The 26,704-nt window shown below is 42.1% G+C and overlaps 1 protein-coding gene across 3 annotated transcripts in view; it reads left to right on the plus strand.

Moving 5' to 3' along the window:
• zbtb16a (zinc finger and BTB domain containing 16a) overlaps window positions 1-26,328 on the plus strand; it is a 219,701-nt gene extending 193,373 nt beyond the window's left edge. For all 3 annotated transcript variants that reach the window (XM_050040222.1, XM_050040224.1, XM_050040223.1), the window contains exons 6-7: window positions 12,281-12,451; window positions 19,365-26,328. In XM_050040222.1, coding sequence (XP_049896179.1) covers window positions 12,281-12,451; window positions 19,365-19,594 — 401 coding nt within the window. In that variant the 3' untranslated portion in view covers window positions 19,595-26,328. The remainder of the gene's footprint in view (window positions 1-12,280; window positions 12,452-19,364) is intronic.
• The last annotated feature ends 376 nt before the right edge of the window (window positions 26,329-26,704 follow it).

Raw genomic sequence — 26,704 nt, forward strand, 5'->3', positions numbered from 1 at the left:
CAGGAGGATTAAACATCTGCAGAAAGTCAAACTAGTCACACATAAAGCCTTAAATCTTGCTTTGTGTGCGTACAACTGTTGAGCTCAAATATTCACATGAATTCCAACATATTTTGCTTGTAAATATCTTTGGACTGTCACATACAAAATCTCTCACCACCTCCCACCCCCGGGTGGTAGGGTAATAAATTAGCTGACAATTGAAAAAGTGAGTACTTTAAAGCCATAGTAGGAAAACACAGCAAAAAATCTTACACTCTGACCCAGGACGGGGGCTGTCATGGACACAGAGGCATCGCAGTGGGGAAAACTGGGACATGCATACACTCTCCTTCAAAATAAAAGCACTACGTTGGTACAGCACCGCAAATTGACGTTTTTTTCCCTCAACAACAAACAGACATGGTTGGTTTTAGGCAACAAAAGGAAGTGGTTAGGTTTAGAAAAAAAGAACAGAGTTTGGCTTTAGAATCGTACGGGACGCAAAAACCGTTCTCTTGGGTGAAGGTCGGCTGAAACCTGAGCCCGACAGGACCCGTCAGAACCCGATGGGTCGGGCCAGGCCTATTCAAGTGCTGAAATTTATTGTTTATGTGACAACACCTGAACGCAACACAGGCTCTGCTCCAATTGAATGTGTGTGCTGTGCTGCGCTGCTGTGTGTGGGGTGTGTTTGACTGTGCGTAACAGCAGCCTTTTGATGGTCATTTACACACTGTCCATAACAAGAACTGTGTCAGGTAGCAAACTGCGTCGGGTTCGGACTTAAAAATCAGAAAGTCTGTGGGGGTCGGACCGGGCTGGGTTATAACTGTCTCAGACTCGGGTCAGGTTCAGTCAGGAAAATGGGGCCCAAGCTGTGCTCTACTGCAAGTCACTGCCCAAGCTCTGGATTTTGACAACTTCAGCGTGAGATCGGGTTGGTTTTCAGTTTAATGCAGTCAGAGCCAAGCGTATGAATGCTCATGCTGCTGGAGTACCAACATAATGTGTCATGCAGTGGCGGCTGCTGGTCTTTAAGTTTACATCATAAAATTTGTCATATTGTAGCGAGGCAGTAACTTATAAAAGGAACATTTAATTGAAGCTGTTTTTCAACCACACTCATGCCATAGAACTCCGCGTCCACCGCGCTGACACGAGAATGTATGACAGGGAGGGCACGTTTGCAAACTGGTGATAAACAGCTGACATTTGAACATCATAGTCGTGATGTAAATTCTTATTTTAACGTAAATTCAATAGTGCATATTTGACCATTTCTTCCATGAAATTTTAGGGGAAGTTCAGCCTCCCTTGTTGTCTCAGAGCAATCGCCCCTGGTGTCATGTCATTCCCCAGGAAGGAAAATCAGGGTTCCAAAAAAGAAAAGAAAGAAAGTAAAGGGAGAGAAATCAAACTGACTTTGTCATGAAAATGTTTCGAAAGGTGTGTGAGAGAGACGTCGATCAAGAGAGGAGGGGCCCACAGAGACCTGGGCCCAGAATTTGGTGCTGCGCCCCTGCACTGACAAAAATAGCTTACAGTATAATGCAGAGTAAAAAGCCATGTTTTATTTTAGGAAATTGTCATGAATTATGTTAACCCTACCCAGTTACACTGCTACTTTAGCTCAGCTGAATAAACAGCATTAATTCAGGTCATGGCGAAATGAATTCTGCAGCAGTCAGACGCAGCTTATTTACAGTGAGGGTTTTTTTTCTGTTGTTTTTTCTCCAGTCCACTAGTAATTCTCTCAGTGCTGGCTCTCTACTGAGGCGAGGCCAGGATACTAATACATTGTTGCGAGGGAGCAGAGGTAGCCTGACGGATGCTGCTATTCAGAGGGGGGGAAAAAAACCCGTAACCATGACAGAATATGAACACATGGAAATGAATCCCATTTCACCGGCGAGGGATGGATGCTTTTTTCTTCCCCCTCTCTCCCTCTCTCCGTCTCTCTCTCACCCAGCCGCCTGTCTGCGACCTTAAATAACAGTCTCACTGTCAGAGCCGATTTAGCTCACCGGCTCACGGATAAATATTTGAAACGAAAGGCAGTGAGATGAGAGCAGTCGGCCCTATTTACAAGTCAGGCGAATACACCATTAGTGTGTGATGGTGGTAGGGGCTGAAGGGGTGGGGGGAGGTGTTGGGGTTGGTGGAGGGGGGGCTGGGGGGTGGACGGAGCTGCTGGAGCCGCCTGTACAGTAGCAATGCACACATCTGCTCCGTCTAGCAGACATTGGAGAGGACACAAGCAGCGTCTCTGATCCACCTGCCCACCCGGGCGACGCAAATGTCACCTCAGCTCGTCTCTGGAGCCGCAGATGAGACTTGCCACTTTGAACCACATCCCGCTGTGGGCGTGTGTTAAATCACAATGAGGCAGCCGCGAAAGCAATCGTTTAAATATGATGTGGAGCCTTTTGTCAGGGGATTATAAAGTCAGCAACTCACACAGCCATCATGGGCGCCAGAAATAGGTCCTAATTTAGCCTCCAAAAAGAGGCATGGTGTTCCTCTACATTTACACTTTGATGTTAATAATCTCATTCACACTTTGCTGGTTAACAAGGCAGAAATAGTGTTTAAAAACAGACAGAGCGAGATGTTTTACCTTCCTTTATACACAGACACATGTGCGCTGTCCTCATCCATGTGCGTCTGTTCTGTGCACATGACATCTAATGCATGTCTGTCCATCCTGGGAGAGGGATCCCTCCTCAGCTGCTCCTCCTGAGGTTTTATTTTTCTCCCAGTTAAAGGGTTTTTGGGTGAGAGTTTTTCCTCATCTGCTGTGAGGGTCCAAGAACAGAGAGTGTCATATGTTGTAAAGCCCTCTGAGGGTAACTCTGATGTGTGCTATTGGGCTGTATGACTCAAATTAAGTTGAATTAACAAATTGAATCTTGACCCCTTCCAACATGCATCTAAAATATGAACAAAGTCTCAATAACAAGGCCGTAGGTTTCCACCATGAAACCAAAGTGTAATGCGAAAGCCTTTGATTTTAAGTGTACAGTGAAAAATCCACAGGAGACCAGGATTTTTCTCTAAGTAAAATCTGAATAAATGTAAACTCATGATGTTAAAACTGCCAATAATCATAAAAAAGGTTCTGATTCTATTTTTCTGACATGTTATTTCATATTTACAGATATCCTCTTACCAGTTTTGAAGCAGTATGTCTGATTTTATATGGGCTTGCATAACCATCTTTAGTGACTGATCCTCCTATAGGCGACATAGGCGGCACACTCGGGTGCCATTCAGAGGGGCGGCTTCAAAAGTGTGTGTTTGTGTGAAGAGCATTAGAGTGAGAGGAAATAAAATGGCGAAAGGCATCCGGGTGCAGAAAACAAAAAAGGGAAGGAAAAAAACAAAATGAGCACATTTTCACAGTATTCTTTTATTGTTTGTGTGTTATTACCATAAAATTATTATTATTAAGTTGTTTATTTGTGTTAATTTCTCATAAACTATTGCTTGTAATAAATACAATAAACAGAAAAGTAATAATAATGTACAGAGGTGTATACTCAAGTCACAAGTTTCATGACTTCAGACTTCATGACTTGACAAAACACTTGCAACTCTACTTGGACTTTAACACCAATGTTTCGTGACTTCACTTGGACTTGAGCATTTGACTTGAAAATATTTGATACCTTCCCCCAAAACTCAAAGATTAAAAATTATGTTATTTAAAAAATGTGCCACAAATCAGTTCATTTCCTGAATCAACTAACATATTCATTCCCAGCAAGGCAGCACTGAATCCGTCAGATCCACTTTGTAAATTGAGGGGGGCCCTCGAAAAGCCTGGAATCAAAACTTTGCTTTTGTTTGCAATAATTTATCTCTAATTAGTGTCATAACTAAATTAAATTTGGGAATAGATCCATTGAAAGACTGAACTCTGTGTAAAAAAAATAGTGGAAGCCCTCTAAACCCTGAAAGGCACAAAAGTGATGTCATTTCCCCCCAAAAAAGGGAAGTCAGGGCACCAAAAAAAAAAAGGAAAGAAAGGAAAAGGAATTATTCAAAAGGTGCGTAAGAGAGGCGTGGATCAAGGAGGGAGAGGGGCCCACTTAGACTGCTTCAGCATGGGGCCCAGAATTTGGTGCTACGCCCCTGGATAACATTAATATCATCTTATATAGATGTGATTCAGCCACCTGTTGAACCGTCTGCAAAGTTTCCATGCACAGATTCTGCACTCAGCTTCATCCAAACGTATCCTAAAAAATATTCTGCCACTTTTCCTGGACTTTAAGCAGCCGTTATAGCATTAAAAATAAATAGAAGAAAACACCGTAATTATGTCATTTCAAGGTCAGAGTATATAGAGTAGTTTTTAGCACAAAGTCACCACAGGAAACTGGAGTTAATTTTGGTGAAAAATCTGCAGTAATTCCCATAAATTCCGAGTATTCACCCCTGATTTTAAGTAATTAGCGTCATAACTAAATTTAAATTGGCTGAATAACTTTGTTTAAATAAACTAGTGGAAGCTCTCGGAGGCCCCTCTGAACTCTGAAAGGCACAGAAGTGATGTCAATCCCCAAAAACAGGAAATCAGGGGCCCCGGACTTTGGTGCTACTTCCCTGGTTAACATTAATATGATCTTATATAGATCTGATTCGGCCACCTGTTGAACCGTCTGCAAAGTTTTCATGCACAGATTTTGCACTCAGCTTCACCCAAACGTATCCAAAAAATATTCTGCCACTTTTCCTGGACTTTAAGCAGCCGTTATAGCATTAAGAATAGATGGAAGAAAACGCCGGAGCTGAAAAGTTGATCCAGTTAAATTACCGTAATGATGGTGTTTCAAGTTCAGAGTCCATACAGTAGTCTTTAGCACAAAGTCACGTGTTCCCACAGGAAACTGGAGTCAATTTTGGCAAGAATTCCCCCGTAAATACCAAGATCTCAATTCCGAGTATTCACCCCCTAATTTTAATGGACAGAGTGTGGCAGCTCACCCGCCGTAGAAAGCTTTCTAGATAAAGCTCAGTTATTGGTTGAATCACCCCTCTGTTGTATCGAATGACAACAGAATGCAGCAAAAAGCACTTTTATGGACATTCATTACGTGTGCTTCATTTTACCTGTCTGCCGGCTTATCTTTTGAAAGCAGCCTTGCTGGTGCGGGCTCTGACACTGGATCACCATTTAGGACGAGGAAGGAGAGGAGCGAGAAAAAAAACCGGATTTAATGGTGTTTATTTCAGCATCTTAATCATGCCATCTCTCCCGCTCTCCCTCGCTGCGTCTTTCTTCTCATTTTCCTCCCTCCACCTGCAGTTTCATCACCTTCCCTTCACATGCCAGGATATTACACACAGCTCCATGTTGCCTCTTTATTTTGTTTGTATATCTTTATTGCATGTATGTACTCTTCAGTATGGGTTCGCACGCGCTAACACACAATGTGGGCTTATAACAGTGGCAGTCATGGCAGCTGTGCTATTCCCCTTCCCTAACACCCCTCACACAGACACACACTCTCTCTTTACAGACCAGGCCTTCATTAATATTCCGTTGTTGTGCACTGTCTGTGTGTAAGTGTCTGTGTGTGTGTTTTTTTTAAAACCCGGAGCCAATTTGCTGTCTGCTGTGGCGGGGTGTTTTGTGTTCGCAGCTGTATTTGATAGTGCTACAGCCAGAGAGAGAGGCAGAGAGAGGACTGAATTGAATTTAGAGGGAGAGAGAATGAGCCAGTTCTGGTCCTGGCAGTGATGGAGCCCGGTGATTTACAGCCTCTTACCGTATATAATGAACACGCCCCGGGTGCCCATGGGCACAGGCACCCTCAGCAGGCCTTTGGGGTGTCAAAGGAGGTGATAGGGAGGAGGGGGTGTAAATATAGAGGTGGCGAGGAGGGGGTGGAGGGGGTCAGGAGACGCAGGTGGTGATGCTCGGGGGCACCCAAGGGTCCACTCACCATGCTGTGGTTCCACCTCACTGTGCTGAGTCCTCATCTGCAGCCTCCCCGCCATGTGGTCACACCAGAGAGAAAGAAAACAGATAGGATGGAGGGAAGGCAAGGAAAGAAAGAAGGAAGGAAGGAAGGAGAGAGGAAGTGATTTGGGATGGACAGAGGACATGTTCCCATTATTTTTCAGCCCCCGTGAGAATATCCTGACAAAATGAAGTCCTGTCTGGCCCTTTACATCCTCACAATGTGATTATAGAATTGTGTCTGATTTATTTAAAGCTCTGCAGTGCAACTTTGCACTTTGGCGTCCCCGAGTGGTTACAGCTGATAACATGCATGATATGAATCCCGGGTATAAACAGGATGCTGGAGCCTTGACAGCAGCCACTCTGCATTTTATTCCACTCTGTTCTTTTATGCCTCAGCTGACACCAGACATGCATCTGCGCTCTTTTACTGTGTGGGTCTGCATATTATTTTCTCAATTAAAAATAGAATATTACTGTATAATATGCAGTCTATTTATTCAAGGGTGTAGGTTTTGTTTCAGCATTGGGGGCGAGACATATGAAACAAGATATTTGGAGTCCTCTGCCAGAAAATTTGAGCGTCAGATACATAATTTCCTGCATTCTGGTGAATGTTTATGCACCAAATTGTGCAATTTCTGCATCTAATTATGATGTCAATGTCTTTAATTTAAAAAAAAAAAAAAAAGAAGAAAAACCTTCTGCCACTTAAGTGTTTTTATTGTGGGTGACAAACGCAAATATTTTAAATATTAAGAGGGACATATCCCTTGCATCCACCTCTTTTGTATTTTTAGTACCCATAAGTGACCAGAGTGCATAAAAAGCATCAAAATAAAGCTTGTTAATAAAAAAGTGCCAGTGGAGGATCCCCGCACCCCCTGACAGGATCCAAGCTAAGCCCCCGTCCTAAAATCCTAGAAACACCCCTGTGTATATCTATGGGGCTCCTGCGACTGGCCCCTGCCTCCTGCCATTTTGCAAAAGTGGCCCCAAAGCAAAGCATGTTGAGTGTCCCTGCTCTGCACCGACAACTGCAGCATCTAGTTTTTGGAGGGTTCAAAGGGGGCTGCGACATGGAGATTTTAATCTAAACTCATAATCTAACAAAACATCAATACTTAAATACTTAAATAAATAAATAAATAGTCTTTGGGCCCTGGCACACCAAGCCGATGGTCCGCTGATGGTTAATGATGGGTCATTGTGTATGTCTGTCGCACTAGTCTTTGCAGTGTGTCCTGCACCGTTGGCACTAGTCGGCCCTTGTTGGCTGTTTTTTGGCTGATTCAACATGTTGAATTGGTGTCAAAGTGAGTTGAGCCCAAAAGCGAAAGAAATCACTCTGATTGGCAGTTCAGCCATGGATGTATTCAGCCAGCGGTTCGCAACTCGTCCAGCCACAGGGTCCAGATTTGTCCTCAGTCATTAGTTCAAGGTCCAAACAGTTTAATATATTCAACGTTATACCTGCGTTTGGCCATGTCGTCAAGCTAGTTTGCTGTCTCTGCTAAGTATCGGTCTGTTATTTACTCATTCTACAGCAGGAAACGACACTTCAAAATAAAAGCTCTGTGCCAGAAATTCACTGTTCTTCAAAATAAGGTGTGTTATTTTTACAAACTTGTCACATTAGCGAATCACTTGCGGTCCATTAAGAAAAGACCCGCAACCCACTTTTTGACTGTGGCCCACCAGGTGGGAAACGTTGTGTCAAGAGACCTTGATACAGCACTGACAGCAGGGCTCAGTTCATTTCTATAAAAGTTGCTCAGTGGCACATGGAGCCAAAATTACTGTATGTCCGTGGTATGAAATTACACGGATGTTTAGCACTGCCTCCACATTATTAGGCCCATATAGGGCAAGCGCACTTGAGACTAACAGCAGCCAAACAACTGACTTCCGGTTTAGCACTCCACTAACTTTAATGAGGGCAAAATAATTAAGCCCATTTCTCGTTGCGGACTTTTCAAATGTTATCGGACCAAATGGATTCAATCTTGACAGTGGAACAAGTCATTTCGCGGGGGTTGTGTCACTCAAAAAAATGTATTCACTGATTAAAAGACGTGTCTTTCCAAATTTTAGTAAATGGAAAGAGGTGTTTTTGGGCTGCAGGGCATCACGTGACGGACCCCGGAAATTGTAGTACCACTGTTTGGCCACTACAAAAATTGGCTGCAAAGCCCAGCGCGCTTACTTGGGGGTGTGAGTCAAGCTCAGCGCACAAGAAGAGAAACGGAAGTGAGAAAAGCAAACAAACAGTTAAAGTCAAGAGGGCATGAGATTGAAGCAAAAGTGTTACATCGGGCAAGACTATGTTTTTAGCTTTTGAGCTTTTTAGTAGAAGGGGTTTGGAATTATTTGTATAAATATTCTTTGTTCTTTCAACATCAGCTTGTGTTGTTAACGCGTTAACTGGCTAACTAGTGTCTTGAATCAGTCCGGTCAGTCTTCTGGTTTCCTTTTTTGAATGACGAATACAGACTACTGCCATCTGCTGGTATGGAGAGTTATTTCCTCTCATGCAGGCGCAGAGCATACGTGCTAGTTGGCCATTGGCTTTAGTCTTTGCAGCGTGTTCAGGTGCAACTTTTTGGCCGAGGCACAGCCAACAGTCAGCCTTCATCAGCACTAGTTCTTTGATGTTGGTTTGGTGAGTCAGGGCCTTTAAAATTAAAAGACTCACAACCACAGAAGCTGAGAGTTCAGGTGGGTTGAACTCCCACACTAATACCAAATGGCTTCCTAAAATTTAGGATTTAGGATTTTGAGCAGTAATGTCAAAATGAAGTGAAGTACAAGACAAATCAGGGCTTCAGAGCATCTGCAAAGAAATCCATGAGACATATCAATGTGATTAGATCAATACGAATAATTTTTATCAATTGTTTCAAGTCTGTGCAAGTTGGTTTTAGTAGTATTCTGAAATTAACCAAAAAATGTTGTGATGCATAAACACTGTTATTTCTTACGTAAGACACCTTGTATTGAAACATGAAAAACAGTAAGCTCATTCCTACTAATTCAAGATTTTTGATGATGTTCTCTAACAGCAGACGTTAACGCAGCAACAGGACATTAAGCGTAAATAACCCTCCATAGGCCTCCTCTGAGTATTAGCATCCCACTCGCTGGTCTGATCGGAGGCCCTAATTAAAGGCAGGTGAATCCGAGCTCAATTATTATTCTTGCAGCATCGTGCGAGCCCACCGAGCTCCGTGATGGATTGTGATCTCTGCTGTGGTTGAAACGCTAGAAAGAGCACAATGTCTTACAGCAGGAGCCACTGATAACTTCACGCAGACAAATAAAGACTGTCACTTTTATTGATTTTTATCCAGCCCCCACCGCCGCCGCCATATACACACACATCCCNCTCCCCCCCCCCCCCATCAAAGCTTCCCTTTAATGGGAAGGCATCCAACATCACAAGGCACAGAAAACGTTTCTTCCATGAAAGTATAGCACGCCAAAAATGTGATCAGCATTAAGGAGTTTCAATCTCTCATCCCTCTTTCATCCCTCTGTCTATCTAAGCTCCTAAATAAACCAAATAAACACATTCATACTGTATAGACAGGCATAAAATCTTAAATAAAATATGCAGGATGGAAGTGAAATTGTCTCTTAACAGCAGGGCAGCAGCAGCAGCACATAACGAGAAATGCAATTTATTCCCTGGCACGTTGCTGCTCGGACAGGCAGATAATGAAAGGCATAGGTCATTGATGGTGACTTAAACCTGCAGCGGTGGAGTGAAATACATTAATAAATATCCACAACATTACTTGGCTGGAGAGTGTAACCCGCAGGGGGGTGGGGGGGGGGGAGCAAATGACGCAAGGAGCAGCTCCTCATCAAACACGGGAATACAATTAGTCTTTGGACTGCTGGTGAGAGCCTCCTGCAAATCATAATATCCCTGATCATTGACATCTGAATATCCATTACAGCTGCCCTGTGGGGACCTGTGCTCCGGCAGTGCGGGGACGAGAATATGATGCCTGTTGTCATTTTACATTTCTGAAGGCACACATTCTGTACATCCACTGCCAGCCTGCTGTCTAATATAAGTCTAATGTCTCAGAATGTAAATGTGTGGCTCTGTAAATAAAAGGTGAGAATACATTTACCTGGTGTGAAAGGATTAGACAGAGGAGCCATGAATAGAAACAGACAGCTGTCAGTGAGGTGATACACTGACGGTAAAGGTATGGAAAGGCAGATAGAGATATTTTAATGTACAACTTCATTTTCACTTTCAGCTCTTTTATTTAAGCAAAGGTTACCTTAAATCAGGCGTGTCAAACATACAGCCTGCAGGCCAGAATTGGCCCGCCAAAGAGTCCAATCCAGTCCACTCGTACCCCTTTTCCACCAACATGGAACAAGTTCAGTCCCTAATTTTGAACCTTTCATAGCCAAACTACGGCCCGCAGGCACAATTTTTAATGGCTTGCAGCGAATTTTAGAAATTAAATTATGCCTTGAGCTTATTTCTAATAAATTGCACTGTATGGACATTGCACACCCAAGTTTGGACATGATGTCGCTGTCACTGTGACCATCCACCACCCCTCCATAACCAAGACTGCCAGCATATCAAGCCGACATGAAAAGACAACTTTTTTTTGTCGGTGTCTGATGCTGGAAGTCACCGACCAAGCGCCTGTTCTTGATGACTTCGGAGTGCAATCAAAATTTACCTCAGTAAACACGGCGGCAGAACAAAAGAGACGGAAGATATAGAAATGTTTTTTGTAATATTTGGACAAGATAAACTACTGTAATGTCAACTTTGCTACTACTACTATTTTTTAGTGGTGTTGTGTCGTGATTTTGATAGAAAATGAATTTTCTATGGCAAATGGGCAATCTGGGGTCTCATTTATGAGAAACTTTGACTCATGCTTACAAACATTTTGGAGACAGAAAATTAGCGATGCAGTCGGTGAGGCACAAGCCTGATTGTAGAAATTGTCAAATATTTAAAAAAAAAAATTAATACTTTAAAAATAAATCTGAATGAAAACTGAATCAGATTTAAGTCATAATATTTCAAGAAAAAAAATCTACCTGCCTAATAGTCCGGTGTGTATATTGCTATGCTGATATGGTAGTATCCTGTACAGACCGTCTGACGAACACAGACGCTCGTTTGAGACTCTCTTTGGAAGAGGCAAAGTTTTTGTGGCAGTGTGCAGCTCTTCATTGAAGGTGGCACACTGAAACTAACTGAAAAAACACTTTTAATCAGATATAACACGTGATTGATGATTATTGAAAAACAAAATGCACTGTCCTTACACTGAATCAATATGAGATGCAATTTTTATGCAGAGTTGTTAGAATGAGGATAATGCAAACGAGTGCACTCTATTGGTGGCGACCCTACTGTCCATATGCAAACCTATGCCCTTGGCGTGCAGTCAGAGACAAACTGAACTCTGCAGGATTTGGAGTGTCGTTCAGAGTTATGGATGACAACTCATTGTTCTTTTAGAGCAAGATGGTGATCCAAATTAGGAACATTAAACCCAACAGTGCATTCATGACTCCCACATACAAAATTTGAACCAAAACAGATCGAGGGTGGTGATTGGCTGCCACTACAAAAATGTACTTAAACCCCTTTATTCCTGACAGCCTTCATAAAAGTCTTGATTCGTTGGATCAAAGGCAAGACTATTTGTATGTAACACCTTTTAACAATAGGTCAACTCAAAGTGATTTACATGAGACAAAAAGGCATTAGAAATGAAATACATTGGAGAAAAGATATATATTCACATAAAGACGACAGTCAGGTTATCCATTAATGCATTGTGAGACCGGTGGACTGTTCAATGATACATCTCATGGCCAGTGAACAGCCATGACAGGCTAGAATTATTCCACACAAAGCAAAATAACAGTGCAGGTGATTTATAGAGGAGACAAAAGACGGGTTACATTGGTCCGCTGGTAAGTGGGTATCCACTAGAGGATAAACACCTATTGTTCTGGCTTTGTGCATAAACCCACCAAAATAATCTGACAAAACATTCAGTAATGTTGCTCCCTTTAGGTGTCACACCTGTATGCTTGAATATTTCTGGGTGGTGTGAACCATCCAGCCACAGTCTGACTGCTGTTACCAACCATAAACATAAAAGATTCTAGTTTGTCACGACTTCATGTTAAAGATTTGTATTTGTAAGTAAATGTGAGAAAAGCTTCATGTTTTTGGCCTCAGGAAGTTGTTGCACCGTTGCCTTTTCACAACAAGATCTTGTCTGCAGACAAAGTAAACTTTGCTTGTGTTTCTCCACATTTCAGCAGGGGACCATCCATTTGAGTGCGAGTTCTGCGGGAGCTGCTTCCGAGATGAGAGCACGCTGAAGGGCCACAAACGCATCCACACCGGGGAGAAGCCCTATGAATGTAACGGCTGTGGGAAGAAGTTCAGCCTCAAGCACCAGCTGGAAACCCACTACCGTGTGCACACAGGTACTGCGATCAAAAATAAAGTCAGGCTGACAAAGAGGCTGTTTGTTGTTTGAAGAGAAAATCGCGGCACTTCTTGATGTTGATAATCAAAGGATTGAGTAGTGTTTGTGGTCTTACGGGGAGTTACGTGCTGGAACTATTTCTTGATTTACAACAGTTTATCCTTCTGCCCAGAGCGTCTTGTGCAGCATCTCAAATGATAGCACGGGTTGCCAGATATGGTCAGTGAGGTTTTAGTCTTTGTGCAGGCATGATGGTACCAAACCTGGCAACCTCACTGTGACTAAGATGCTGCTTTTGTTTGACATAATATAGTTTCACTGCATACCTCTAAAACAACAATCTGTACTGGACGGAGACAGGCTAGCTGTTTCCCCCTTGCTTCCAGTCTTTACGCTAAGCTAAGCTAAGCTAAGCTAAGCTAAGCTAAGCTAAGCTAAGCTAAGCTAACGGCTGTCTTCTTAAGCGTGATACTTGTGCAGCAGACCCTACGCCGTAGCCTACGCCCTTGTGAGCATTTATACTTGTGCGGGGGTTTGTCCGTGTCACTCTCCAGTTACACCTCCAAAACACTAGGTGGCGGTGGAGGTTTCTGTGAAGTGCTGTAAAGTTTAGTGGATTCAAATTACATTCACATTAAATACACATTAAACACACATTGAACATGGCTTAATAGAGACAAGTTCAAACACAAGTACACAAATCAGCTTCACTATAACTCGCAGCATTCACAGACAAACACTTGACTTTATCTGGACACATTTTCCCCACAAATACAACATGCTAACGTTATTAGCACAAGCCTATGGCATTTTAGGTGGACATCAGGCTACGACGTAGGTTATGGCGTAGGCTTTATGTTGACGCAGAGCCTACGCTGTAGGTACGGCATTGATTCAAAGTAGAAGTACAAATTCCGCCTTGGACAGTGTCTCAAATCACATACTTAAGTTAGTACACTTCAATGTAGTATACTATGTACACTATGTACTTCTTCCGTGGTGCACTAATTTCAATACAGTAGTGTTGTCGCAAATCGCGCACTGCTGTTTTGCACTCATTGGAAGTGACAACAGCTTCTTTTGTTTCTACTGCCTCTTCTTCTTCATCATCTTCTTTTTAAACGGCGAATAGCAAATTGCTGGTTGAGCATTAGCGCCAACATTTGACGGCTGACCTCCGCCCACACATAAACTAAAGTTATGCTCCAATGTCAGTGCTGATTAAAATGTGCCACTGTATCTCAGAGCAAGTTAGCTAGCTAGAGAATACTAACGTTAGCTAGCAAGCTAACATTAGCACTCACATTATTGTTTGTGGTACCAAATCATTACAGACCCAACAAACATTACTGACTGCTTCAATCTGACAATAGTATTTGTACTTAGTGCAAAAAACATGTTCCACACTCAGCTTTTGGGCCGTTCTGAGTGTTGTTAATAGTCGATATCTGTTGTCATTTTCAGTCATAACTGTTATGTTTATAGATAGTTAAACACGGTGGTCCGACCTATCTGAAGTGTCTGCTGAACTTATTTTATGTACTTTGTTGCTTTGTTTTCATCTTTGATAAACCAAATCTACCGGCACGGAAACTAAGCAATGTACTGCTGTGGATAACGCCACAGCAAAAACATATTTTAACCACGTAAAATAATCTATATCTGTAAGTGTACGCTATTTTTGAATATTTGCTCCACTTTAACCAACAGAGGCAGCAGTAGACCAACAACTCTGTGTTCTGCTACGTAAACAAGCAATTTTGTTACGGCTTCACTTATCTGTCAGAAAAGACATTGTGATTTGGTCTAAATTAATGTTTTGGATGTTATATTGCACAATTTTGTTATCTACCTACAGCCAAAATATATGTATGTATGTGTTCATATGTTCAGATTGGTGCAATGACATGTCATTCCTTTCTGTCACTTCTAATCTGATATGAGAGCAACATTATATCTCATTGCCCTTCATTAAAAGAGAATGGTGAAACATATTGATGCAGCTTTTGGTGCCTGTTAAAGGACTCTGCTGTAGGAAACCCAAGTTGCGAGGCACAGACCAGACCAGATGAATATCTTTGTTGCTGCGATACAGTAGATGAATGTCTCAGAAGACTTTGTATTGATCCCAGTATATTTAGAGCCCCATAAAGATGTTGACACAGTGATAAGCTGGGTGCCCTGGAGAATGAGTGCACGCCACGTAGCAGACTGAGTGAGGATATCACGAGTGCTCACCAGGATGGCACACAGCCAAGGCTTTATGCTTCCTCACCATCTCTTTTTCTCTAACACACACACTTGCAGCAGCAGCAGCAGCAGCAGCACCCTCCCATCTCCCATTCAATAAGCCAGCTGTTAAGCCACACTATCAAGGCAGCCTGTCCAATAATTGGCTCCCCCCCGTCCACCCTTTCCCCTTTTGTGTGGGGGAGGGGGCTTTGCGTTAAGCCGGAGAGCAACAGCAGATAACAAGAGCAAGTGACAAGCTCACAGTCAAAGGCCACCTCGCACAAAAGGGAGCTGCTTGATGAATCATCGACATTGGCAACCTAACCCCCCCGCCGCCCCCGTCTCTCCACACATCCCAAATGCCAATGGCGGATCAATACCTGGGCCCCATTTGCAATTCATTATTAGCTGGTTATTTGAGGCGACCCTGTTTACAGTCTGGTTATCAATATCAACATAATGCAGGTGTCCACACTGCTGCAGGGTAACACATGACGACCCGCAGCACTGTATTTATGCTCATTGGCTGAATGGCGGCATAACCCAGCCCCGACGGAGGTCAAGGTTACCGGGGCTCCAAGAGGACAGACAGAACGAGCAGTGGAGGCGTGAGGCCGCCCGTTTTGCCAGCGCACATGTGCGAGGCTCCAGCTGAAAGGTGACAGCGAGCGTTGGGCTAGATCACATCCGACAGCTCATTTCAAATGCCATTGGTAAAGGTCAGCATTTACATGTCTAATTTGCGTCTGCCGGCTTGAGCGCTGGTGGATTATTCCCTGCCATCACTCAAATCATTAGCACATTTAGGATGGCCGCTGTTGCTGAATTGAAATGTGCTTCTTGAATATAGCAGCCCCCACAGCAAGAAAGCAGCGCGGCACTTTGATTTATGACACCTTTAGGAGTTCTCCATGGCAGGAGCTATATTTTGTGTAATGCACTAAAGTGATTAAATGTGGCTTATAAAGGAACTACCAGACATTTAAACATTTCTGGAAGTTTAGCCTGTTTAGATTATGTCTTTAGTTCTTCTCTCAATAACTCTTCTCTCAATTTGCTGTGACTCAGTTCTTATTCGAACCATCACTTCTGTTAGTTATGATAACATTATACTCACCAAAGTATCAGTGAGACCTTAAAACATGTTGAAATTGTACAATAACGTCCAACAGGGCAAGAACCACAAGCACACTAACTTAAGAAACGTACAGCTTTTCCAAAATCCTTTAGCAGTCAGACAGGAGTCAGGTTAATTTCCAGGGCTGGTACCTGCGGTTATTCCACAGGCTAGTTAATAACATGTCGGGCAGGAAATCCAAAGTGTGGGATCATTTTGAGAAGGTGAAGGACGAACCCAAGGTGATATGTAAACTCATCTTCATTGGTCGACTACAAACATGACGTATCATCTGAAACATGGAAGTAGCTACATGCCCATTAGCCCACAGCGTCATTAACAGGCGGCTCGCTCAGTGTGTGACGTGCACTTGTAGATAAAATATAGGCCTACATTAATGAAGGTTCATTAGTATGGTTTTGTATTTCTCTGTAATGTAGCACAGTGTTAACAATGTTACTGAAACTATTCTTTCTCACACCTTCAACTCAAACCATTGTGTTGCCCCGCCCAAAACATATAACGATTGAATTAATATCCTATACATACATGCAACGAGTCGACTAATGGCCCTAAATGACGACTACTTGTCAACAAGGAAAATTCTCAGTCGGGGGCAGCCATCATTACACAGCTGAGCCTTCATCATTTGTGTGTATGCATAGTCTGAGTTGGTCTAAATTTGTTTGCAGAGTACGAACAAATTCAGGTAAGAAAATATGAATGAATCCCAGTTTTGTACTATAATATTCATACACGTAGTGTAAGCACAGATTAATGCATGTGCACTGTTTGTGATTGAGGCCCAATAATACCACTTGGAAATGCAAGGAGGTTGTCTATTTCCACTTTAATAAGCAAAAGTAAGTTATTCTCTGCATGCTCTTAAAAACCTCTGCTGCCACATTCGATCGAAACACATTCAATGGAATAGCAAGACATTTCTTCTTCATTCTCCTCTGTTGCACGGCAGGATGTGAAAAAGGCCTTGCACGGTTCCAATATCCCAATACAGTGGGGTCTTTTCAATAAAGGCAGTAATGAGAATTGATAACACCTGAACACTAAGGATTTATACCCTCAACCACAAGAATAATTAGCAGATCATTTGTTAGCCGCTAGAGGGACAGGACTGTGTTGATTCTGTCTCTCAGAAGTGAACAAACTCTGCTACTGTACGTTAAAGCTTTTATTCCTCTTTCCTCTTTTTGAGTCGTACCAATTATCAGGGGCAGTTGGAATGACTTAAAAGAGTTGGTGTGGTCTTTTACTGCTGCACACTGCTGTTCTAGAGACAGTTGGGATTTCACTCCGGGGTTTTGGCTTGTCACTTACTGTGTGCAGAGTCCAATTATCATAACAGCACCAGAATTTCTTGTGGGCCAACAGGGTGAGATCTGTGGTCTCTAAATTAGTGGCGATGGGCCATTCTTCTCTCCTGAAGCCCTGACAAGGAGACTTTTTTTTTTACTCCTCACACAACAGGTTTCATATGCTGCAGTCTGCAGTTTCATTACACTGTGGATCTTGATTTTTGTAGCTTTGGCCAGAATCCGTATAACTAATAAAGCTTAAAGTTGATTGCAGCGATCACTAAAAAGATTACCCCCAGTTTTCTTTGACAAAGAAAAGAAAGATGTACCATACTTACCAGAGGTGAATTTGTGAATCCCAGGGTAGCAAAGGAATGGCCCACCTTACTCTGTCTTACTCTGCCTCTGATTGGCTTACCCGGGCATTCTTACCCATACCAACCCAACCCAGTCTCACTCTGAAGTCTGGCGCTTGGGCATGGACTTGCGACATCAGACACCGCCAAAAAAACCTGTCCTTAAATGTTGGCATGATACATGGCCAGTCACTGGTATCATTTAACGGTGCTTTGCAGCATCAGGGAAAACGGAACAGGACAAGAACGAAAGTTAAGGCGGCGAAAGTCCAAGAAGAGCGGGTAGGAGGGGTGGTGGATGGGTCCAAGAAACACTGATTTTCACGCGGGAGGCCGATGTTGGCATCTCGTAAGATTCTAAAGCCAAACCCTGTTCTTTTTGTTGCCTAAACCCAACCATGTGCATTGGTTGTTGAAGGGGAAAAAAAACGTCAATTTGCAATGCTGTACCAATGAAAGAGTATGTAAACGAAGTGTAGAGTGACATAAACGATACATTTCCGGTAAAAATGGAAGTGTATTTTGAAAAAGGGCAATGCATGTACAGGCAGAATTTGACACGGCGTCCCAAAATATCAAAATACCTTGCATGTCATATAACAACCTGGAAAGTCCATGACCAAATGTCGATATGTGACAAGGTCAGAGTGAGGATGTGTTGACCAACCCCTCTCTATCGAATCCAACCAACGAAGGCAACAAGTGCTAGCCAACCAAGGGAAGTGTAGGGCAGTTCATTCCTTCGCTATCCGAGGATTTGCAAATTTGCTTACCATAGTTGTGCGCACAGTTTTTCTGTGCACTCGCACACTCGCACTTGCAGTTTTACCTCCAGATAAAGTGGTGCAGATAATCTGTTTGTAATCATGGCCAAAACTACAAAATAAGAGCCAGGTTGTAATGACACTGCAGTGGCCACAGCAATTTGGCTATCAAGGCATAGAAGATCCACACATTGGCATTTTATGCAAACAATCAGAGATGGGCACCAATGCCTCAAAAAGTATCTTGTTACAAATATCTGCTCATCAAATATGTCAAAATAAAATTCAAAGTACTGGTATGAGACAAACTGATAAAATCACATATATCAGCATTTAGTAGCCTCAGTGTGAATCTGACTTTAACCCTCCGTTAAGCAGTGTGAATGAAGCAAATAGTGCAATTTCTCATTCTACGTTTATTTGTGAGAGTTTAGAAATCTGAACTTCAACCAATTTGCACTGCAGTAGCCAATCAGCATTGAGATCCTGCAGGGACATATGATATGGAGAACTTACAGGCGGACGTTCATTCATGAATTCAGCATTTTCACGCACATATGACGCAGGTTATTCATGCATATGAAACGAGTCAACACAAAATATTTTAGCATTCAAACTCACACAAGTAACAGGACGTGAAAATTGGCATCGCATTTGGTGTTTTTTGTGCAGTGGAAAAACAACTTTGCTTGAGAATAAAAACTCATATTAAATAATGTATTGTAAGAATTGAAATACACAGATGCATGTTCTAATGACATTTTGTTACAAATTACATCTTTTTTTCTGTCCAACAAAATACAAATCCCAAAATACTCAAAATTAGATAATATTTAATTTAATTGAAATACTGCCCATCTCTGCAAACAATAATATGCCATTGCTGGTACAGGCCTTCACAAAGGTGCTCTGACTTTATTGGTATTGGTGGAGATAAGTGAATTACATGTCTTACATGAATTACAAGTGAAATGCATCCTTTCCTTTTCTTTGCTTTGATTCCAGTATCCAGTGCATTTATTTCCTGATTAACAGGCCCATCACGGCTCAACAAGCACATAACACTGTCACTGAATTGCACTTTGGCTGACATAATTGTTGTCTTCAACCCCACCCTTATCATCCTTAGGTGAGAAGCCATTCGAGTGCAAGCTGTGCCACCAGCGATCCAGGGACTACTCGGCCATGATCAAGCACCTGCGCACCCACAACGGCGCCTCGCCCTACCAATGCACCATCTGCCTGGAGTACTGCCCCAGCCTGTCAGCCATGCAGAAGCACATGAAAGGCCACAAGCCCGAAGACATCCCGCCAGACTGGCGCATAGAGAAGACCTACCTGTACCTCTGCTATGTCTGAGGCCGGGAGAGCGAATGAAGAGAGGGAGGGTACGTGTGAGGGTAGGGGGCAGGGGTTGAGAGGTAAGGGGAATGTAATTCAGCGGATAGGAGGCTGTGGTGGAGTGTTGACGATGTAGGAACGTCAACGGCAAGAGACTCGAAAGCAAGAGGGTTTGTTTTCTCTTTTTACTTTTCATGCAAAGGCGGCGGCGACCAGCGGGGTAAAAGGGTGGTGATTGTGGGACAGAAGTGCTAAGGAGAGAAAGACTTGGACACGGAGAGAGATTCTCCACCATAGTTCGGATTCACCGGGTCATTCACTACATCTGCAACTGTGTTATTGTTTCAGGTCATTTCATGCAGCGCCATACAGCGAGCGAGCTGCAAGGAAGTGACTTTTTGGATGCTGCTGCGAGTGAGAAAGCAGATTCTCAAGGGCTATCTGAACCTGCACATCCTTGCCATCACTCCATTTTGAGTTCTTTTACTTTCCAAACGGAGGAAAGGCTTTTTTTTTTTGTTTTACTTTGGTATTGGTTTGTTTACATTTGCCTTGCTTAGTCATACTAGTTTGGATCACATGAGCAATATGTGAATATGAGCAGCAGTTTAGGCCCCCATTAAATGATGTCATGGGTTGCTTTCCAAGTATTGAGGAACTGCTGGCTTTCAGAAGCCAAAACCCTTCTTGTCATGGTAGTTATCTTGTAGGAGAATTGAGATGTTATTTTCAACAGTTTTCAACTCATCAAGAAGCATTTGAAGAGCTTGAGTGAACTGCTTCAGGTGAGCAAGCCCCTAATTCTTCCCATCCCTAACAGGAGATGTATCTGTTTTGCAAACTTGTGTCATTTCTGCCTGTGCATTAGACACAGATCTTCCCAATTTTCTGCCTGTACCATACCCAGATCCTTTGGATCCCAGCGGTGGCAGTGAGATAGCCCCTGAGAATCAGCAGCGGAGCGGAGCCGGTGGGCATATGCAGTACATGAAACAGTTGAACTGGATGAATGGGAGCACTAAAATACTGCAAACCAAGCACCTGTTTGGTTGTTTGGGTGGGGGGGGGGGGGGCGGAGAAGATGCTAGTGCTGCTTTTTTTGTTGGAAGTCTCCCCAGTTTTCTCAGTTGTCTTCCTGGTCCTGCATCTCTGTCGGATGAGGGCTGGAGAAGGTCGAGTCACCACTGGCCACCCGTGGTTCTCCGCAGAGAGCCAACTTGTGTCACTTTTTTCATCTTGTATTTTTTTAGCTCTGCATCGTACAGCAGTTTATCATGGCTTGATTGCACAGGTAAAAAAGAAATTACGACAACAGTCTCTGTTTGATGTCTGCAAGTTATATATTTTTTCATTAAATCATAACTCGCTATCACAGTATGCCACATTAAACCCTGCATATCCACCTACTCAGCAATAGATAACTGGACTGCTTTTATCCATGTACATTTAACCAGATTACTATCATTATCTCACACTAATGATGAACTACACAAACTGACACATAAGCAGTTAACACTTGTACGCCACAATAGATCTGTCCATTCACCACAGTGATGGAAAACAAAATGGGAAAAGGCTGCTTTCCGTGGGAGTCCTGTGACTTCGACTGCTCGTTGTGAATGTTGAAGAAGTGCTGGGAATGCCTTAGCCGCACCCTTGTTGTCAAACGTGGTGTGGCAGGTTAAAGACTGTTATATGGCATCAAAACATGAATGTGAAAGACTGTGAGCCGGGTTCTTACTAGGCTGTCGTCAGATACACAGCAGGTCAATGCTGCCTTTCACTGGAAGTCAGAAACCTGTAACTCCCAGCTTGGAGGTGGTTTTTAGTCTCCATGCCTTGGTTCAGACTTTCTTCATCAGAATACTATACTCTTCATGCAACAGCTCGTGCGTTAGCTAGCTAGCTAGCAGCTCTAAATGCTATTTTACATTTGAAATAGATATATGTAATCATTCACCACCAGGTGTTATGATAAATGGGATAAAATGGTCTTGATGAAAGGGCTGAAACAGATTGCACATCAGGGCCTTGAGGTCATGTGATCTTCAAATTCAAACTTTAGTGAACATTGAAGCAAGGCTGGATTACTAACAAAGGTTACGATATTGTAACCCTAGTTCTGTTAGCACAGGGTCTGCCCTCGACTGGACTCAAAGGGTAATGCTCTCCTCTAATCACGAGCAGACATTCATCCACTGAAATCTGGGTAAATGTAACCAGCTAATCAGAATGTGCCTTCTCAAATATGTGTAGAGCCCACAACATGTATAGGAGGCTAGTGACCATGTCCTAACAGCAAGCGAGCATCTGACTATCGCACCACATCATGTTATATCGTACGCTTTCAGTCCACACTGGATCTGCTAAGTATGTGTGTGGTCTCAGAGTAACCACTAAAAGGATGGTCAAACACGTGCTGTCTTACTATTCATATTCGTACCAGTATTATCATGGGTAATTATATCATTGTTGTATACATACTATATCATACCACCACCTCCACTTTGTAAAACGACCTTGTGAATCTGCTGTTCCTCATCCATTGCAGCGCTTTCAACACAGAAATGGCAAATGGAAATGTGGCATCCAACAAAAGTTTTGTTCAATGCGGTGTGCCGCATTGCACTGCTTTTGGGGCAGTCCAGTAGGTAATAAGTGGGCTGATGGGCCAGATTGTTCACATTGCTCCATTTTGGCCCCACATGGGTTATGCTACCTGGGTACCAAGTGGGTATGGGCCCAAAATGGGGATCTTATCTGGGGCCCACTTGGGTAAACCCATCCATGTTGGCAATGGGTGTGGGGCCAATATAAAATAATGTGGACAATCCGTCATACAGCTCCTATATACATTGTGGGCACCGCATGTATTCGTTTAGGCACGTTCTGATTAGATGGCACATTTATGCAGATTTCAGTGGGCGAATACGTGGAGGAGAGTATTACCTATTGAGTCCAGTAGAGGGCGGAGCCTGTGTGAGGTTGAACTGGGCAAAACAGGAGAGGGCCCCCAGTCCATCAGGGGCCACAGAAGCCTTTTTGTCTGAGAGTGTGCACCACTGGAGAAGAGTAGCAACTGAAATAAGGATCTAAAGGTGGGTCCTGCGTTATCTGAGGCTCCTTACCTGTAGTTATATCACAAATAGTGTTTAAATGGTACATATTTGCATTTCAGTTACCACTGTGGTCATGTTAAAAGTAACATGTAGCATTTACAGTGTATGTTGCGATGCTGACATGACCACAACTCTGCGTACAGCACAAACTGAAAAGCTCGTTTTGTTGAGAGGGAGGTGGGAATTTCCGATTTTCTGACGTCTCTGAAATGCAGCATTAGACTTGTAGGACTACAGCCACAGGTATTATGGGTGAACCTAAGGCTTTAATGAGCATCACTGCACGTCACAACGTTACCGGGTTGATCACATATCCAAATGGCCGGTGGAAAAAAAAAAAGGGGGAAATCACTGATAGGACGAGACACTGCCCAGCAGCTTAGGGGGCGACCAGTAAGACGACAGAATAAATCAACTCTTTCTCTGTGGTTTTGTCCCTGCGCTTCGTCTCTCTCGTCTCCTGTTGTTGTTGTTGTTGTTGTTGTTGTTATTATTGACCTTGAGTTTGATCTCAACACATCGTACTTGAATTACCTCGTTTTGTGACCTCATGTTGCTTGTGTATTTTAATTTTCCCTTTTGTTTCATTTGTACACTTTTTCGTGTGTTCATGAGTGTGTGTCGGAAAGACGCATTGCACGACGTGATGACGCAATGCGTACACAGAAAAATTAAGTGCCACGGTGAAGAGATTTTTTGTTTTTTTTGTTTTTCTAATGTTGTGTATTTCTTTGTGCATTACTTGTTACCAAACTTGGTATTATTAACCCCGCTTGTTAAAGAGCCGGAAGGTTTGGTCATTTGTTATAAAAGCTACCTCTAAGTTGTTCCATTATTTTTGGCAAAAGCACATTTTTTTGTGTTTGTGTTTTGCATTATTTCATCATTGCTACTTCATCTCATGCTTTTTTTTTTTTCAAAAGTTGATTTATGATTGTCTGTTTTTAAGCAAAATGTATATAAAAGCGTAAGAGATAACAAAAGTAGAGGTTGATAGGATTTGGAAAGTCATTCAAATGGACGTTTATTCTTCTCTTATAGTCTCCCCCTGCACCTCCAACCACAGAAGAGCAGAGAAAAAAAAAAGCAATTTTGAAGCCTTAAGTGATGAGTAAGAGGGATGCGGCAGATAAGAGGAAGTACTATTGCTTTTTAAGAGGGTTTAAAAACAAGAATTAAAACTTGAAAATATGTGAATAGAAGTGTAGTTTTGTAATGTGAAAAAAAAGGAAGGTTCATCAAAAAAAAACAAAAAAAAAACGCTGAACCGCCCAGGACAGGTCATATTTGCAGTGATGCAGAGTGCGTTGGACAATTGGAACTGCAAGTGGTAATCAACACAAGAAAAGAAAAAAAAAAAGAAAAACCAGAAGGTTAAAAATAGAGATTCTCTCGGCTGACAAGCTCCTCTTGAGAAATGAGCGTATTCCTGAACAAGAGCCAACAGAGGCAATTTGATATATAAAAATTGTGATATTTTTGTATTCAGTGTCAGTCCTTTTTCCATTTGTGGAGGGTTACAGCAGGGCACAAATATTTGTATTTCTTTTTTTTTTTTTTTACCTGTTTTTTTTTTCTCTCTCTGGGTGTGAATCATTTTTGCCTTGCTCCTCTTTGATATTGTTGGACAAAAAAACATGTGTGTGAACATATTGTAATAATAAGTGTTGCTTTCTGGATGTCAATTGCATTGTAGGTGAAGGACTAAATCTATCCGCCACAAATTTTACGAGTGTGTGTGTATGTGATGAAAAAAAAAAAGGTTAAAAAAAAAAAAGATGATAAAATACGGGACGGCAGAAGGGCGCTGCCAAACCGACCAATTAGTACTTGTCATTCACAATTTTTCAATCAAACTTGACTGTCGACATGTCTTTTGTTTTTGTATTTGAAAAAAAAAAAAAAAGAAGAAGGGATGGCACGTCCCGTGGTGTCTTGCCATTTTATTCTCGAACACTGTGAGCTGAGGGGATTTTTCACCCTCATATAATATCCACCCACTATAATATACGCAGTCACAGCTCAGTCTGAACCTCCACAATGCAAGACCTGATCAGTCACATTATTCCTATCATCGTCCTCTGAATGTTTTCTACTTTTTCGTGCGGGTGAAAGAGTGTGTAAAAGAGTGTGTAACTATGTTGCGTGCGTGCGTGTGTGTGTATTAGTGGAAAAATGCACTAATCAGATCAGATACAAAATAAAATGATACTCTATGCCACTTTTTTTCTCTATGTTGGAAAAAAATATATATATACATTGGCATCGATATAGTTCTTCCCTCAGTGTTCCTCCGATGTTTCTGTACTATTTGTGCCTAAAAATGGAATTTGTTCAACAAAAATATCCATCTATATCTGCTTAGTTTCCGTATTTTCAGAAGAAAATAAAAATGGTGTCTCCAGCACCCTAGGGATGTCATGACGCTCGCAAATGACCTGATTTTTTGTTTTGTTTTGTTTTGTTTTGTTTTGTTTTTTAATCCTGAATAGAGCAGGGTGTCTTTTTCAAGGACTGCAATAAACCCTTAATGCTATTGAAATAGCAACTGGGATTCTGCATTCACTTCTTTTCTTTGTGATTGGCACCCAAAAGCATTCATTTAGCGCCACAAAACAAAGCGTAGGGAGAATTTACTGGAATCCAGACAGAGACTGTCGGGACAAAATCTGCTCCATGAAATTGTTTTTTTGTTTTTTATTCTGCAGGCAAATTAAGCCCCAAGTCCTCCTCTCTTTTTTTGTCAGCAACAGGTTTGCTGATGAGAACTTTATATTGCTCTTGAAAAATATAAGACTAAAAACCTCCATTTGGGTAGGTTGGCACTAGGGTATTCCCCTTCTGCTTTGCTTCAGTTTTTAAGTACTTTTTCTTTTCTACAAAATGCATTTAGAAGGGGATGTTAAAATTCGTCAGAGAGGAATCATGGCATCCCTGGAGCTGGCACTCTGTGTTTTGGTGTGGTGTTTCTAGAACAAAGTAGCCATTTCATGCAGTGTTGCAATGCATGTGCCATCGAGGTCTAGACTAAAAACTGTTTTGAGTAACAAAGCACCAAGACATTGTATTTTTTTATATTAGCACTGAGGACCAATTGCCCTGTCGGACCAAGCATAACAAAGCTTTTTATGTAACAAAGCTTTTCTCTCTCTCTGTCTTTCCCTGGCTTGTCTGTGCTACTTCTCTCCTCCATTGTTGTGACAGCACAAGTGCCAGTCAAGTTGCTCTGTATTAAGAAAATAGTGTTTTTATTATGATTTGAATTGTTATAGTTTTTGTCTACCTCAGCACCTAATCTTAGCCTAATCTTAGAAGGTGCCCAATTATTATTTTTTATTTTCTTTATTTTGTTCTCTTACTGTTGTCAGTTGTATGATTTTTTGAAAAATTTGCATTAGAGCTTTGCAAAGGTCCTTTGTCTTTTCCAGCGACAACGTGCTATTTTTTTCCGTGGCAGTACGTTTCCTGTTGAGCTGTGCCACCAATCTATAGCCACCGTCTGTTGATATAGAGGTTGTTCTTTTTTGTTTCTTTCCATGTAGAATCAGACACCTCTCTTTGTAACATTTCAGTGTTCTCTGATGGAGTGTGAAAAAAAAAATAAAAAGGAAAAATAAAAGATTTAATGCTGCAGGTTCTCTTCTCCATGTTGTCACTAAAGTCAATGTTGTGCCTTTGATAGTGAAAATATAAAGAATATTTCTTTCTTTTTTTACATCCTACTAACAGTAGATTGTTTTTTGTAGTGGAATTTTTTTGTATTTTTATTTATGAGTCTCATAATAAAAATCAAATCATGATGTTCAGTTGTATACTTTCAATCTGCGGTTAGAAAAAAATAAAAAATGGTCTTCATGTTGTCTGTCTTAGCCCTCTTTCTGGCTCGCTACTTGTTTCCTGAATTCTTTACAGGACAGAAGGTGACAATAGGATCTAACCTAAAATAATCCTTTTGTAGCTGTGTGTGTTTCATCTGCTCTCTGCAGTACTATTCTTACTACTTTAAAAA

Source organism: Epinephelus moara, chromosome 3 (genome assembly GCF_006386435.1).
Source record: "Epinephelus moara isolate mb chromosome 3, YSFRI_EMoa_1.0, whole genome shotgun sequence".
NCBI lineage: Eukaryota > Metazoa > Chordata > Actinopteri > Perciformes > Serranidae > Epinephelus > Epinephelus moara.